General features: G+C 35.1%; 2 protein-coding genes across 2 annotated transcripts; one reads left to right on the top strand and one right to left on the bottom strand.

Moving 5' to 3' along the window:
- The first annotated feature begins 9,049 nt into the window (after nt 1-9,049).
- Nucleotides 9,050-9,832, top strand: LOC137030729 (lymphocyte antigen 75-like). Its single transcript, XM_067401167.1, has one exon. The coding sequence runs from the start codon at nt 9,050-9,052 to the stop codon at nt 9,830-9,832; it is 783 nt and encodes a 260-aa protein (XP_067257268.1).
- A 1,910-nt stretch (nt 9,833-11,742) lies between these two features.
- fcer1g (Fc epsilon receptor IgFc epsilon receptor Ig) lies at nt 11,743-17,122 on the bottom strand. Its single transcript, XM_067399687.1, has 5 exons — nt 16,939-17,122; nt 15,040-15,137; nt 14,795-14,833; nt 14,089-14,118; nt 11,743-12,663 (listed from the first exon to the last, which is right to left on the bottom strand). The coding sequence occupies exons 1-5, from the start codon at nt 17,003-17,005 to the stop codon at nt 12,601-12,603; spliced, it is 297 nt and encodes a 98-aa protein (XP_067255788.1). The 5' UTR covers nt 17,006-17,122; the 3' UTR covers nt 11,743-12,600.
- Between the last annotated feature and the right edge of the window lie 163 nt (nt 17,123-17,285).

Genomic DNA, 17,285 nt, shown 5'->3' with positions numbered 1-17,285 from the left:
GATGGTGTGGTTATTCCAAAGTTCTCTGTACTCATCAAGGTCTTTCTGCAAGATGCTCAAGAAGACATACCGTAGAAGGCACTTATGCTCATGGCTGCCATTGAAAAGGTGCCTCTCTCTCAGGTCACTGAAGAGCTCAATCCAGAACTGAGTCCTAATGATGGAATGACAGAATACATGTTTTACTTCAGTGCTTAATAAATTTTATATGGAAATTATTTCTAAAATAAATGTTTCAAACAAAAAGGTATTATTTAAACTCTATTCCTATATTATATATATATATATATATATATATATATATATATATATATATATATATATATATATATATATATAGATAGAATAGAGACAGACAGCTTGAGAGTGACTCCAGATGGACCAGCACCACATCCTGGAAGATCAATTAGTCCATCTCTGCAAGATGGACATTTCAGGATAAGAGATGGACTAAAAGTGAACTCCCACACCTTACTGCCAGATTCTGGAAGATAAATTCTTCAAACAGTGGTACAAGAGGATGTGGTGCTGGTCCTTCAGGAGTCACCCTCAAGCTGTCTGTCTATAAGGCCTATAAAAACCCAGTCTTCATGTACTTTATAACACGTCAGCTTGTGATTCTTATTAAGAGCAGGTCGCTTTTTAGGATTCTTCACCTAACCTAAGTCTCTGAGATCCTGACACCTCACACTTCTGAAGACTCCAGGTAGGTTTCAGTACTGGGAAATGGTGGCGCTGGAGACTAAAGGGTTCCTGATGGTTTCACACTTAATTCTTCACCTTAATTCTTAATTATTTTGCAGTTAACATGTCTTTTCTTCTCCAGCTGTTTTTTTATGACCCCGGTGACCCAATGAGCATTTCACTGTCCAATGGTCATGCTTTAACTTTGCAATTTCTAGTATTACATTAGTATTGCGTCCTTCTCATGAGTATTTAATAATTTTTGACTTTTCAGTCTGAGTTAAATCTCTTTTTTGGCTCATTTTATCTGTAAAAGAAAACCTGCCTAATAATTCTGCACACCTGAATATAGGGCATTTTTCATTTCCAGCCTTCATGAACAATTATATATCACTTATAAATGATTAAAAACAATATTAATAGTAGTTATTAAGATTGACGTGGATTGGAATTGGTAAAATGTGCTTGGAAAAAAAATATGATCAGAAAATCAACTTGCCTAATAATTCTGCACTCCCTGTATATATATATATATATATATATATATATATATATATATATATATATATATATATATATATATAAATATAATCAATGCAAAGAAAACTATAGCATCAGGAAAAAGATTTGCATTACATTTTAATCATGTTATTCTCATATAATACATGTTTAACTGTAATCCTCTGACGTGACAAAATTATTTTTTGTACTATTGTACTATATTTTGTACTATAAAAATAGTACATTTCATCACATTTTTAAATATATCTTAAAAGGCCTATACCTTTGCTTTCTGAAAAAGGACCACCAACTTTCGATACGTTGATTTGCAGTTGATGTGCCATACATGTGACTGTGTGCTCCTGCAAAGTTATCTGTATGATGTGCTCTTAATGCACAATGAATGGCTACCATAGTGCCATTTTCTGTCCCACAGTCTGTGCGAAGGCGTGCTGGAAGTCCGAAGTCTGATACACACTGCAGGTAATAGTATGCAATTATCACTGGGTCGTTATTAGAGCTGCCACTTCGGAGCCACATCACTTTCCTAGAAAACCCATCAATGCAGCCACTGATGGCAACACCAAATGGTTTGAGCTTGTCATACCCATCGACATGCCATACTTGGTTTGGTCCTGCTGTAAAGTACCCTCTTCGGACAAACCTGTGTCTATGGCGAAGTTGAACTCCTGATGGATCCAGTCTGCGAATTGCATGCATTACATCGTCCCTTTTAACTGTCATGAAATACTTCTGACGCAATGTCTGCCACAGAGCTCTGTAGCCTAAAAGCTGACCGGAGCCTGTCAGTTCATGTGTAATAACTGCATCCACAGTGCCACTGGGAGTATAGTCTGTTCTTCTTGTTAGGCCTGCATTCCTTAGCCTTCTCTTTAAGGTGCTCAGACTCAGGAAAATGTTATGTTTTGTTCCAAGAAAGTCAAGGATCACTTCATATGTGTGGCCCTCTGAGAAATATTTCTGGATTAGGCCTGCCTCTGTGAGTTCATCTGACACAGTTCCTGGGCCTGAAGGGAAAAGAGAACAGTGTTATTAGGAATGTAGAAATCCACAAATATAATCTTAAACATAAAAATGTATCAGCAGCAGTAACAAAGAAATAAAGAGGCTAACTGATTGATACACTTCAAAGTGTATGAAAAATACGTTTTATTTACATAGAGCCTTTGTATTTAACCTGCTCAATTTGTGGACAAATCCAGGTAGTAAAAGGCACAAACAATTGGCATTGGACTGGCAATTAAGCTTACCACTTTTAACAGTTAGGTCATATTTGAAGGTTTATTTTGACGTTGAAAAAACAAAACAAAAAAACATGCAATGTATTTGTGTTTAGTTCTGTATGTCACACTAGTTCTGCATGTCATACTATAACCTGGTTCAACATCTTAATAAATTAACATGTGATTGTGTGTGTGACAAAGACTGTTGCAGCACTGAGAAGAAATGTGGGAAAGCTCCCTTTCACCTTCACAGTGCAGCAAGGACAAGACATAACAACAATGTACATTAAGGAAATGTTTTTATTTAGGGTATATTTAAGTACCTATGAATTTGAAAGTGTTAGGATTAGAAACAAAACTAAAAATTGTTGCACACAAAGACTTTTCATAACACATTGTGTCCATAACTTGCATACAAGTTAAAGACCCTAAATAATGTTAAAGAATTTCAAGGAGAAAAAAAAAAATATTTCAGAAAGTGAACTTAAAAGTGGAAATGAGTCATATTTACCCATGGCATTATAGGAGGGTTAAACAGCCAAAATAATCACAATCAACTGTGTGGGTTTATCAGGTTGTCTTTTTGTTGACATTTACAGCAGAGCTTACCATTCTGTAGAAAAGGTGCCAAAAATTGAATGTTGCTACCACAGGAACCACAAAAGCATCCAATAGGTGCAGCCAATTCGAGTCCACAATATGGACAATACATAACCTAGGAAAGGAACAAAGTGACTGCTTAGTGGTAAAAGTTATTGACATATAACTAAGCAAATGCATGTTAGACCTTCTCACAGCAGATGTAAGAGAAGCCCAGTTACCCAAACATGTTTTGAGTTTATGCACAAAAGTTACACACTGCAAAAGAAATATAGCTCAAGACTCATAAGAAAAAGTTAATGGGATGGAGAAATAGGCTATTTTTATATGCCTACTGTAGTATCCTCCATTCAAGGTTTAATTACTTTAATCGCCATTAAGGTTATTTATTTGTTAACTGATAAAACAAACAAGAAAAAATGGCATTTTATTACTCATGTTGGAAAAACATACTGGTAATTTTACTTGCGTGTTCCCTACAGTTTTTACACTTCAAAATAATAATGTTTCACAGTTAAACCGTGTCAGATTATTTAGGCTAATAATATAAAAAGAGACTAAGCAATTATACAATCAGGATTTTTAAATAAACAAAAAAACTCACCTTTCAGGTCATTGACAACACCTCGGGCGAGTACACAATTAAACAATAAGCAGGTCCCAGTAGGGTTCGTCACTTATTTGGGTCCCCTTGAAACATTTCCGTTGTGGTCTGTGCTATTTGCAGCGCGTTTGTCTTTTTGTAAGTGTTGTGGAGTTTGCAGCGCGTTTCACTATTTGTAAGTGTTGTGGAGTTTGCAGCGCGTTTGTCTTTTTTGTAAGTGTTGTGGAGTTTGCAGCGCGTTTGTCTTTTTTGTAAGTGTTGTGGAGTTTTCAGCGCGTTTGTCTTTTTGTAAGTGTTGTGGAGTTTGCAGCGCGTTTGTCTTTTTGTAAGTGTTGTGGAGTTTGCAGCGCGTTTGTCTTTTTGTAAGTGTTGTGGAGTTTGCAGCGCGTTTCACTATTTGTAAGTGTTGTGGAGTTTGCAGCGCGTTTGTCTTTTTGTAAGTGTTGTGGAGTTTGCAGCGCGTTTGTCTTTTTGTAAGTGTTGTGGAGTTTGCAGCGCGTTTGTCTTTTTGTAAGTGTTGTGGAGTTTGCAGCGCGTTTGTCTTTTTGTAAGTGTTGTGGAGTTTGCAGCGCGTTTGTCTTTTTGTAAGTGTTGTGGAGTTTGCAGCGCGTTTGTCTTTTTGTAAGTGTTGTGGAGTTTGCAGCGCGTTTGTCTTTTTGTAAGTGTTGTGGAGTTTGCAGCGCGTTTGTCTTTTTGTAAGTGTTGTGGAGTTTGCAGCGCGTTTGTCTTTTTGTAAGTGTTGTGGAGTTTGCAGCGCGTTTGTCTTTTTGTAAGTGTTGTGGAGTTTGCAGCGCGTTTCACTATTTGTAAGTGTTGTGGAGTTTGCAGCGCGTTTGTCTTTTTGTAAGTGTTGTGGAGTTTGCAGCGCGTTTCACTATTTGTAAGTGTTGTGGAGTTTGCAGCGCGTTTGTCTTTTTGTAAGTGTTGTGGAGTTTGCAGCGCGTTTCACTATTTGTAAGTGTTGTGGAGTTTGCAGCGCGTTTGTCTTTTTGTAAGTGTTGTGGAGTTTGCAGCGCGTTTGTCTTTTTGTAAGTGTTGTGGAGTTTGCAGCGCGTTTGTCTTTTTGTAAGTGTTGTGGAGTTTGCAGCGCGTTTGTCTTTTTGTAAGTGTTGTGGAGTTTGCAGCGCGTTTCACTATTTGTAAGTGTTGTGGAGTTTGCAGCGCGTTTGTCTTTTTGTAAGTGTTGTGGAGTTTGCAGCGCATGTGGTGTCAAACTGATGAAGGTGTTTTCTTTATTTGCTGGTGTTTTCTTCATTTGCAGCGCGTTGAGCTCTCTCGGCCACCGTATATGTTTGTGCTAAAGTGGAACTATTCCAAGTATACATAAGTACACTTTAAATATACTCTTGTATTTAAGATATGAAATGCAGAATTCACTTAGCATAAACTTCAAATGTATTTTGGTGACATTAGAATTGCTATTGAATTACATTGTAAGAGTGTTGAACATACATTAATATTATACTGATAACAAACTTTTAGTGATTTTAAAACACATTCCAAGTGCTAATGGCATCGTGTGCTTCAAATAGGCTACAATAAAGTAATAAAATAAAATCACAGCTTTAGAACATGCCTTTTACAGACAGCCCCATAACAGTAACTTATGTCACAATCATCTTTGTACCTTTCTTACCCCTATATGGTGCATATTTGTACCTTAAAGGTACATATTAGTACTGTAAATGTATATATTATTACCTTTTTACCTTTGTAGCTTAGGGTACTGCCCCAGTGACAAGCACCGTACCTTTTTTTCTGACAGTGTACGTGCATTGAAGTGCATTAGGAATACACTAATGTAATAAAACTTCTGATCAGGTACGTGCATTTCTTTCACCATTTCAAACTGACTATATGTTGTTTTCTTTATTTGTCATAATTACAAATATTTACTTATATAACTTTGTATATGTATGTATATCTGTTTGCAACCATGCAAAACTGTGAAAAGTGATATAGAAATAAATTTGAATTGAATTAAACACTAGCCTACCTGATATTCAAAGTGTGAGCAAATTATTTAAAAAAGGCAAAGGTCATAATTATAAAACTTACTTCATGATTATTTTTTGCAACTCAAAACACATTTCCTGTAAACTTGTATCTAGGCCAATACTATTTTTTATACTAAACAAGCAGAACTCAAATACAGTTCATTGAAAGTGCATCCATCCACATCCATCCATCATAAACATAATCCACACGGCTCCGGAGGTAAATAAAGGCCTTCTAAAGCGAAGTGATGCGTTTGTGTAAGAAAAATATCCATATTTAACACGTTATAAAGTAAAATAACTGGCTTCCGGCAGACCACCTTCCATATTCAACTTACGAAAACTTTTTTGTAATTTACGGAAGGCGTAGGACGTAGCGTAAGCGTTTTGAACTGCAAGAGTTTTATACTTACTTCATAAGTTGAATATGGAAGGCGATCTGGTGGAAGCTATATTTACTTTACCTTTTTAAATATGGATATTTTTCTTACACAAAGGCATCGCTTCACTTCAGAAGGCCTTTATTAACCCCCCGGAGCCGTGTGGAGTATGTTTATAATGGATGGATGCACTTTCTTGAACTTCATAATCGTTGCCCCTATTCACTGCCATTATCAAGCTTGGATAACTCCGACTGCCTTTATCAGAAAGAATCAAGTCATATGCATCTAGGATGGCTTGAGGATAAGTAAAGCTTGGGCTAATTTTCATTTGAAAGTGAACTAATCCTTTAAACCCACATCTGTCAGTATACCCACACTGCTGTAACATGTGTACAAGATAATATACATACAATTTATGCTTGAATATAGACAAAGTCAAATGTTGCAACTAACCCCATAATAAACGGCATGATAAAACTTGCTATACCAGTATGACAAAAGTGTGCCTTTTAGAAGCTAAGAAAACACTAATGAAAATGATATGACTATACAATGTTTCACAAAAACAGTTTAGACAGTTTTTTTTCAGAAGGAATGGTTATGTGCCTGCTTTCTCCCAGGTAGGAGGGGCTAACTGAGCATGTGCAGTATAAATATCATAACTTACTCCTGATTTGGAGGAATAAGCCATGTTGCAACCATACCCTTTCTCCCTTACATAAAGAGATACATAATAAACAAAGACGTTGAGAAATACAAGCAATGATTTAATGCGGGACTGCTTAATCATGTCACAGGAAATTGATTCATCAGTGTCCCAATCTGCTTAATGCATCAAGGCTCTTGCTGCTGCCTGAATTCATGTTCATGACATTGCTTCATGAAAGAGCAGAATGTTTTTCTACATATTGAACACTCCCCTAATGTCAACAGGGAAGTCTAATTTCCCAATTCTCAGTATTATTACTACATTGCTTTTATAATAGATATTTTCATTTAAATAAATATAATTCGTATAATTCGATCAGTATTTGTGCATGCATTTGTTACCATTTTGTTACCTATAGGCTATCAACCTGCTATGTTAGCTACATGTTAACACAAGAATTAGGCTGGGAACTGCTTTGAAAGAGCTTACACAATTTGCTGAATCATGTTTCTGCTGGAGAGTTGTGTGTTGAATGCACATTAAACAAATCCTGTTTTTACATATGTGGAAGCATTTTGGTGTAAAACTTGTTTCTGAGGGAAATCTGAATTTGTCTAATTGTGTTGTCCTGCAAATTAAAGGTTAAATGATATTTCTTTGCATCCTCTGATTTGCCTCTCATGTCATGTTTAAAATGGCCAGAGTTTTAATGTCACCTTTACTTACAGTGTCACTTAAAGTATTTATCTTTTAACAAGGTATACATTTTTTTGTTGTTGTATTTATTTATTTATTTTTAGCAAAATTGTTTTAATTGATGATATGATCCAGTATGCTAATCTAAGTTTAGGTTTTTGTCACTTTTGAAATTGTTTTATTCCTTATGTTAGATGTATGTGAAATGTAACTGTAAATGGGAGGCTCTATATGTTAATAATTGTGTGTATGTACAGTGATAAAGTTAATCCATACATCCTCAAATACTTGATGTATATATTAAGATTATGAAGGATAGACTTTAATAGTAACATCTAAACTCAAAGCAAACAAGACAAAAAAAGTTGATGTAAAATATATGTGTATGTATGCAAATATGCTTTAAAGGGCTAGTTCACCCAAAATAAAAATTCAGTCATTCTTTTCTCACTTCAAGTTGTCTGAATGAGTTTCTTTCTTCTGTTGAACACATAAGATATTTTGAAGAATAACCAAAATCCATTGATCTCCATTGACTTTCAGAGTATTTATTTCCATACCATGGAAGTCAACGGGGACCTGCAAGTAGCCCACATTCTTCAAAATATCAATAAGAAAGAAACTCATACAGGTTTAGAACAACTTTCGTTATTGAAAGAATTTTCATTTTTGGGTAAGCTTTGCCTTTAATAAAGATCTAAAATGCTTGAGAATATCAGTTTAATACAACATTTTTATATTAACAGACATGGCAAATGGATGTGGGGTTTCCCTGCGCACATACTTCATGCACTGGATCCTCATTTCCACTCATCTAGAGGAAGCTGACATTCATACATTCATACAGGAAACCACAAAGAGATTTTGTAATGTTCAAATGGGTTAAATCAGGACCAAACACAACACATGTAAGATTTTAAAGACACACAAATTTCAAAATGGATAATTCTTATTTTGTTTTTATGGAATTTTGCGATGTTTTTTTATACATGATTTATCTGTGCACATTATTATATTTTAATTCATGTTCCCTTTTAATCTTCAATTCAAAACATTAATTTCCCTTTCTTTGTCTTCTCTAATGATGCGGGATAATAATCCCACCCCTCCAGCAACCTGTCACTCACATGAGATCACAGCAATTAGCAAACAACAACAATCCAATCAATTCCTGATGGACAAAATCAAGTCCCGTCCACCATTTTTTCTTGTTTGAGAAGCCAACTGCATTGCAACTTCTTGAATAGGAATTTCCGCATTGAACTTTCTTAGATAACAATATGAAACTACAGAGTTCATTTCCACTATCTCCCACATTTGTATGCAAATCACACATTGCTTTTGTCCTGTGAAAAATATATTTTCCAGTGGTGGGTGTGCAATACATTTACTTATTCAGTAGATTCTTAACCAAAGCGACTTACAAATAAGGAATATATTAAGGGATTCATAGAGAAGTGCTAGTAATACAGTTTCAGTCACTGTTCAGAATGTTAAAAGCTACAGGGAAGGATTAAAGAAGAGTGAATGGACAAAACGGGAGGGGCCTTTCCTTTAATTGGTCAGGCCTGCTTTTTATTGGTTTATGTAATCTATGGGAAGGTGTGGTAGCAAATTATTCACAAATAAATGTGGAATTGACAACTTCACTGCATTTCTGCTGACATTACAATACAGGACACACTGACGATATGGCAATGAAGGCTAAAGCGACTGTGTTTCTGTTTTTGTGTTTCCTTAGATTGAACACAAGCCTCTTCAGAAAGCACTACTATGTGAAAGAGAATATGACGTGGCCGAATGCACAGCAGTACTGCAGAAAGAACGATGACCTGTCCACCACCAGCAGTGTAGAACTGGACCGACTTTCTGCTAATCCAAAAGTCGTTTCTGATTTTTACTGGATTGGACTTCAGAGAGATGCCCAAAGCCCAACACTGTGGAGATGGAGCGGAGGTGAGAATGCAACTCATATTATGTGGGACGCTGGACAACCTGATTCTTTGCATGAAAAATGTGCTGCTGTTTTGAAATCAGATAGTAAAGTGCATGAGAGTCCTTGCTTTTTGTCTAAACCATTTTATTGTTTGGAGGACTTTGAACTGATCCTGGTGCAGCAGGACAACACGTGGGAAGAGGCTCTGGAATACTGCAGACAAAAGTACGTTGATTTGGCTGGTTTAACTTCAGGTGTGATTATGGCAGAAGCGAAAGATAAGAGCACACCAGCCCTGACAGATGATGTTTGGATTGGTCTGCGGTTCATAGCAAGTTACTGGTTTTGGGTAAATGGACAAAATGTTGTATATAAGGCCTGGTCTGAGGAGGATGAGCCCCAGTGTCCTGCCATGGATCAGCGCTGTGGAGTTTATGATAGAAAAAAGGCGCTTTGGAAACCTGCAGACTGTGAGCGGAGACTCAACTTTCTCTGCATCAAGAAAAGTAAATCGACATCTAATGAAAGCAATAACTGAATACATGCGTCATGTGTGATGATTACAGCAAGTATAGTCACTTTAAACAAACTAAAATTATTTCTGTTGTTAGTTGCTAAATGTAGGTGTAGATGTCAGATATGTACTCAAAACATGTCTTGTTTTCAGTCTTTAATGTTTTATTTATATAAATGAGTGATATTTGTAGTGATAAAAGTATCAATTTTAATTCTAGGGCACCTTTAAGAACGTTTGCCTTTATTGTTTTGTGTGTTTTGTGTTTATGAATTATACAGACTGCAAGTGTTTAATAATGAAAATAATGACGGCTCTTGTCTCCGTGAATACAATAAGAAACAATGGTAACTTTAACCACATTTAACAGTACATTAGCAACATGCTAACGAAACATTTAGAAAGATACATTTAAAAATATCATGTAATCATGGATCATGTAAATTATTATCGCTCCATCTGCCATTTTTCTCTATTGTTCTTGCTTGCTTACCTAGTCTGATGATTCAGCTGTGCACAGATCCAGACGTTAATACTGGCTGACCTTGTGTAATGCCTTGAACATGGGCTGGCATATGCAAATATTGGGGGCGTACATATTAATGATCCGTAATGTTGCGTAACAGTCGGTGTTATGTTGAGATTCGCCTGTTCTTCTGAGGTGTTTTAAACAAATGAGATTTATATAAGAAGGAGGAAACAATGGTGTTTGAGACTCACTGCATGTCATTTCCATGTACTGAACTCTTGTTATTTAACTATGCCAATATAAATTAAATTTTTAATTCTAGGGCACCTTTAAGAACGTTTGCCTTTATTGTTTTCATGGCGACGCGTCATGCTGTCACGTTACACACCGTAGCCACAATAACACTGTATGAATGTGCTATGTTCTTTTTCTTTTTTAATTTAAAATATTCACAAACTTGCTTGCCATGTCATCATCAACTATCTGATATTCCAATTCTAAAATATGTGTGAGTGTGTTTTGTCGTTTAAAAACCTTTATAGACTATTTTTATCTTGATCTATATCGTGAGATGGGCGCCGCCATCTTAGTTTGCCCCGCAGTCCTTTCATTGGGATTTACAGCACGCGAATTCATCAGTTTCTTTCTGCCGAAATACATGCAAGTAAGTGGCTGGTGAACTGGAAGAATAAAAGAGTAAATTTTATAGTTACTTAGGTCCACTATCTGTGTCTGATATGAAAAAAACGCCGGCGAATTATATTTTAATGGATTGTTATTGCTGTTTCCACTGATGTCTGACATCAGTGTGTATTTTACAAACTCTACATTGTTTTACTGGTGCTTATGTGTATTTATTAAATGTCTGAAACCTTAAAAAAAAAAAAGATGTGGCTGAAAACACTGCATAGCTGTGATATATGACAAGCGCTGAACGCGTCCGTTTCACAGCCAAAGAGCGAAAGCACAGTTTGAATCTGGCAGTTATGTGACGTCGCTGAAGGAGGCCGTGCCGCTCAAAAGCTTAATCAAATAATAAAGAAAAAGGCAAAACTATTTCATTAGTCCATTTCAGACCTTATACTATAAGTAACTTTGCAACTACATGTCAACTAGCAGTCACTTGAGCAATATAGTCTGTTTAATATCTGCTAACACTTTAATTTGATGAACCACCAACAGACTTGCGACTACAAATAACTTTTCAAGTAACGTTACTTAAACTTATCCTAACAGTCTAGTTTGTTGACATCTAGTTGCAAAGTTACTTCTAGTTAGTACAATGTCTAAAGTAGACTATATCGAAATAAAGTGTTACTTTTTCTTTATTATTTGATTACTTTATGTAAGCACACTTTCAGTAGACAAGCTGGAAAATTCAAAGACAATAAATTAATAAAATAGAAATGTTATTCTTTTTAATTAATAAAACCATGTAAAAAAAAATAAAAAAATAATAGGCAATGTTTTGACAGTTGTATTTATTTTAAGGATAGTAGAAATGTGTTTACAAATCTATTGATGTAAGACTGAAAAACTATTCTGTGGACAGGAAATGAAACAATTTCAATATAACCTTATTAGATATTGATAATAAAAAATTGTAAGCATTAATTACAACTGCAAACAATTACAACTTTTGGAAGTATTTAATGCATTTAAACTCTTATAATAAATTCTTACAAACTCCAGTCTATATTGTAACTCTTAAAGTAAATACTGACATCAGTGGTATAATTTTTGTATCATACACATACAGTTGTTCTCTTAGATGCCACATGTAGCAGAAAAAAAAAATAGTCTCAGAGCAAAACAATACGAACGCTCAGTCTTGAACCAATGGAAAAAAAAGGCCTACACATATACAATCAAACATAGCTCTGTTTCCATCTCTCACACATGTGGTCAAAGACAGATGCACTTTTTGTCAGACCACTCATTTATTCTTTAAAACAGGAAATGACTCGGACTCTGTGGGGTTGGTGGCATGTTGCTACAGAAGCTTGAGCAGGAAGTTAGCCTTGAAAATAGTGACACGCAGTGTGGTATACATGTTAGAAGCTAAACATGTAGTTTAAAGGCGAACAGAAAAATACATTCATTAAACATGAAAACAAGTAACTATTTAAATTATTAAACAAGTAGATGTTTGATTATTTGATTACATCTATGCTAGTGATTACCAAAAGTTATAAACACGACATTTTGTTCTTGTGATCGAAAGCTTATTTACAGGTGCAACATGCTTAAGATGACAATGGTACAAGGTCCAGAAACTTCTTTCCCTCCTTTTGCTTTGAGTCTTATTCTTGACCTTTGAGTCTTATGCTTTTCCTTGTTTCATTTTGATGGTCTCGTACGTGTCCTGATCATGAGGCTTGAGACCCTGCGGTGTGGAGGAGAGAGAGGGACAAAACGGATGTGGCAGAGAGTGAGCGCCATTTCAATAGAAGCTTACCAGATCAACCACAGGCTTCAGAAATTCAATATGCATCAGTTAAATGGTATGAAAATCCTGCTTGCTATCATTATTCCCAATATAACAGCCTCTAAGACTGGATTTAAATGTCTTTATGCTTTAAAAGTGTTGCATATGGATTTAATACTGCCTTTATTTGATATCGGAATTATCATAAATACGAGTTTCCTAGGTCAAAACTGGATATTTACCACTGGGAAGTTCGGGGATCATTTTGATACCCAAGTTCCCCAAGTTGGGCAAGCCATAAACAAACTTTAAAATGATTGCTGCTGTGACCAATAGTCTTTATTCGTTTTATTTTTTCCACAACAGCTACATTGCCTTGTCTTCTCATTAGTAGTACTGCAAATTTAGGTTACATATATGAAAAGTCATTTGAAGCGTATTGTATGTTTTATACATAGCAAAAATAGCCTCAATTTGACCAACATTTTTAGAATTGTTAGCAAGCTGTCTAGATAGATGGCGGGATGAATGTTTATATGGCCGTGAATAATTGGGGCGCTAAATATCATTTTAGCTAAAATTAAATGAAACTTAACACTTGGCGGATAACAACCCAACAGATGTGTGATTAAAGTAGAGATTGAGTCATTTCTCACCCCTTCATTTGCTTAATAACAGCCTAGTTTAAAATACAGCATTTTCAGCTTGTTTATTTTTAGTGAAAAAAAATATACTAAAATGTATTTGAAATACATTTATTTTATGCTAAGTATATTACAAATTTACATGTTTATGTGCTAAATAAAAATACCCTGCAATTGTACTTTTGGTATACTAAACTGCTATACTTTAAAAGTCTGCTAAATTTGATCAACTCATTTTGTACTTAATGCACTTTAATTGTTTGGAAGTAGTGCTGAGATCCAACTAAATATATACTGAAGTATATTTGATGGTGCTGAAGTGGAACTATTGCAAGTATACTTTAGATACACTTTAAATGTCTTGCATTTAAAGACTGATATTATACAAAGATCATACAATCCTTATTAGTAGTGATATTAAAACACTTTTTAGGCATAATGTGCATTGTGCAATAAAGAAATACTCCAAATAAAGTTTAATTGTAATTCTTAAAAGTCTTAAATAATCTGTCAATAAATATGTTAATGGATTTGAAGTTTTAAATAGATCTTGGTATAGGTTTTTTGTTTACTAGGGTAACGCTTGCTGCTCTCTGTAGTTATAGTTCAGTATAATAGTAGGCTTTTCAAATAATATGACTTCTATATAGTATTTGATATGCAGAATATAGACACACACAAGAAAGGTAAATTCTACCGCTACACTGAGTATTAAACAACCACAACACAACAAGAATACCTCATAAACCCCTTCGCCGGCATCTTTCTTCTGTAAACAAACGGAAGGAATAAAAACATTAGAAAGGCTGTAACAAAGATGAAACGTATACACAGGGCTAATTTTTTTTGCAGTGAAAGTCCCGTATGGTCAAATTAAGTTCGAACAACGTTCTTCTGTTGTAATACATTGATAGTGTAACTCTAAAAAACCTTCTAAAAAGGATGCATGATTGATCTGTACAGGCAAGAGGACCTGTATCGTGTGAAAGGTTGCATGCTGAAAAGCAGCAATTTTTAGAAAGGACTTCACTCACACACAATGATCATGACAGGATGCAAAAGTGTGAAGGGGGAGGATACGGACAGTAAGCAAAAGCAGATCATTTTAGAGATTGAAACATAAGAGAGTTTTCTGAGAAAAAAAAATTGTGCTCCTGAAGTCAGTCTAGGGTTAATTTTAAGGATATTAAAAGTTAACCCGCATAAATGTAATTTGTTGGTCTCACAATGTACTAACCATTTGTGTTCGATTTACATTACAGCACATTGTTTAATTCAAGCATAGAAATGTTTTCTATATCTATATCTTTTCAATATATCTATACATTTATTTAAAAAAAAAATATATATATATTATTGATATATATATTATTTTTTGAATAAATGTATAGATATATTGAACATAATGGTGACTAATTAAGCATGGATAGGATGGATAGTCTTACCCCTGAATATGACTGTCTTCCGGCTTGTTTACTTCGCATCTGCAAATAGATATATAGATAGAGAGAGAGAGAGATCATCTATCTATCTATATGTATAAACTTTGACAGTCTTATCTAGTACTTAAAGGATTGAACACAACACACACGTACACTTGATGATGCCATGATTATATGAAAACGATTACCTTTTAGACTAGTTTGAAGTGTTAAAAAGAAGTTAAACAGAGTTTAATCACATACAGTACCTTCATTCTGCAGTACAGGACAGTGAGAACAATCCCATAGACGAACAGAACTGCGTCCAAGATGTAGCATATCTGCGGCTCTTTTAAGCTCACTGCATCTAAAAAAAAATAAGGAAATAAGGAAAAGAAAAAACTAAATACATTGCGCTTCAGTTAAAGTATTTTATGACAATTATTAACAGTGATATGATTTTTGTTATTACATGAAATGGTATGGGAGTCAGTTTTATAGGTCATTGCTACATATAAAAACCCAGTTACGCTTTATTTTAAGGTGTCCTTGTTACAGTGTAATTATACATGAGTAAGTATAACTACATGTACTTACTATAGGGTTAGGTTTAGTTACATGTAATTATGCATGATCTATAGTTATTACTATAGTTACTACATATGTAACAAGGACACAAAGTGTTTCACAATGTTTCTCTGCTGTATTTGAATACATTATTAAATTCTCTTTAACTTTGTGGTCATTAGTAAATTACAAAAACTGTACTGATGACGCATCACATCATTAGAATTGTGTGAAAGCATTGGAGTGCTATTCTATTGTTTATATGGAAGACGCCACTTGTGTTTGCAATACGAATTCTAATGATCAGACACTAATACACACCAACAAACTGATTTATGTGTATCGTGACATTCAAGTTAAAATCAGAAATCTATACCTGCTCTAACAGTTTTGATAATATACACAGAAAACATAGCAAAAAGCCATGAATTTGCGAGAAACTAACGCCTTTACAAAGTGCTGAAGTCTTTGAAAAAACTATAGGAGGCCATGTGTGATGTGTGTCATAGTATCATATCCTACAAAATAGCGTTACTTCTCATTTCGCGGAAATGTACAAAAAGTGAATCCGCTGACCACACGCTTACAATTAATCAAGATGCATGATTTTTTCTCTCATAGCTGAATGCCACTTTTCACTTGTCAACCACAGTTTTATCCATGAGAATTAAAGTATTGCATTGAAAATAAATTAATAATAGAAAGTACTACAAAGGTCAAGTCTTCAAAACTTTGTTTAGTTCAGGGTAGCAGAGAGGCAGAAGGGAAGTTAACCAGCGACAAGTAGAAGTAACATAGCCAGAACCTAAAATTAAACACTAGCACTGTTTTCACATGTACTAGTTGATGCATTTTTTGAAAAAAAAAAAAAAAAAGAAATAAAAACCCTGTGTATTTATTCTGTTATTGAGAGCTTTGGCTTAGCAGTTGGCATTGAAATATAGGGTCATATTTGTGTGGCTCAAGCCTTGTTTACAAAATAAGAAGAGGCTACTTCCTGGCATCAAAGTTTCATTTCAGTGTTCTGATGTAAGCAAGGCTACACCAAAAGATGTGAAAAGTGATCTTGACTAACCAACCAAGGCTCTCACTTCACTCAACTTCTTTTTTTTTTCTTTTTTTAACTCAAATGCTGGATTGAAAGAGTGACAAATGCACTTTTAAGCTTCACTTGCTTCTTAAACACACTGCCAAAAAAAAAAACAGAAGAAAACCCTTGTATGAAATTCCGGCATACTTCCATATTTAAGACATGATCAGAGCGCACTATTCTTAGTGGTTTTATTTCATAATGTGTGAACAAATTAGGAACAAAACTGGTTTAAAAAAAACCACAATGACGCGAGGAAGCACAGTGATCAAAATGTATTAAGCTTCACAAGTTTAATGGACAAATTGACTATATGAAAAAAATGAAAGCCAATATTCACACCAGATTTTAGTTTGTTATACACCATCAAATTTTGGAATACCCCTTAGGCCTTCCCTAAAAAAGGAAAGTTGTTAGCGTATAGTCACGAGCACGCAAAACACAACCAAGCCAATTCCTTGCGATTTGCGTCGATCGTATGAGAGAAAAAGCGTTGATATTTAACACTTACCAGCAATGCCGAAGCTGAGCCAAAGAGAAAGAAGAGAGAATGGCAACCCCACCTTCATCATCATCATCCAAATTCAAAACTTGGGCTTTGCTCGAATACAACCTCACTGGACACACACCTCCAAAGACGACTTTCAGTGAACAGATGTGAAAAGCACATCAGAGGCAGACAAGAGGGAAGTTGTGGTAAAAATATGTCAGTTTTGAAGTTTAAACCACCCCCACCCATGAGTGACGAAGAGGAAAAAGGCCCGTAAGTCAGCTGCTCTACTTCAGACTGCGGATCTTTGGAAATGCTGAATCAGTATTTGACCCTGTGGATGGATGCTCTAAAAACTGCTCAATTGG

The sequence above is a fragment of the Chanodichthys erythropterus genome, chromosome 11, assembly GCF_024489055.1.
Source record: "Chanodichthys erythropterus isolate Z2021 chromosome 11, ASM2448905v1, whole genome shotgun sequence".
Lineage (NCBI taxonomy): Eukaryota > Metazoa > Chordata > Actinopteri > Cypriniformes > Xenocyprididae > Chanodichthys > Chanodichthys erythropterus.
This window is presented reverse-complemented; position numbering and strand designations above follow the sequence as displayed.

Bases quoted from the DNA above. Each gene is read 5' to 3' on its own strand.
- LOC137030729 (XM_067401167.1), top strand. From the start codon at position 9,050: ATGGCAATGAAGGCTAAAGCGACTGTGTTTCTGTTTTTGTGTTTCCTT.
- fcer1g (XM_067399687.1), bottom strand. From the start codon at position 17,005: ATGATGATGATGAAGGTGGGGTTGCCATTCTCTCTTCTTTCTCTTTGG. The intron at 15,138-16,938 runs GTAAGTGTTAAA...ATTTTTTTTTAG, and splicing joins GCTCAGCTTCGGCATTGCTG to ATGCAGTGAGCTTAAAAGAG. The intron at 14,834-15,039 runs GTACTGTATGTG...ATCTATTTGCAG, and splicing joins TCCTGTACTGCAGAATGAAG to ATGCGAAGTAAACAAGCCGG.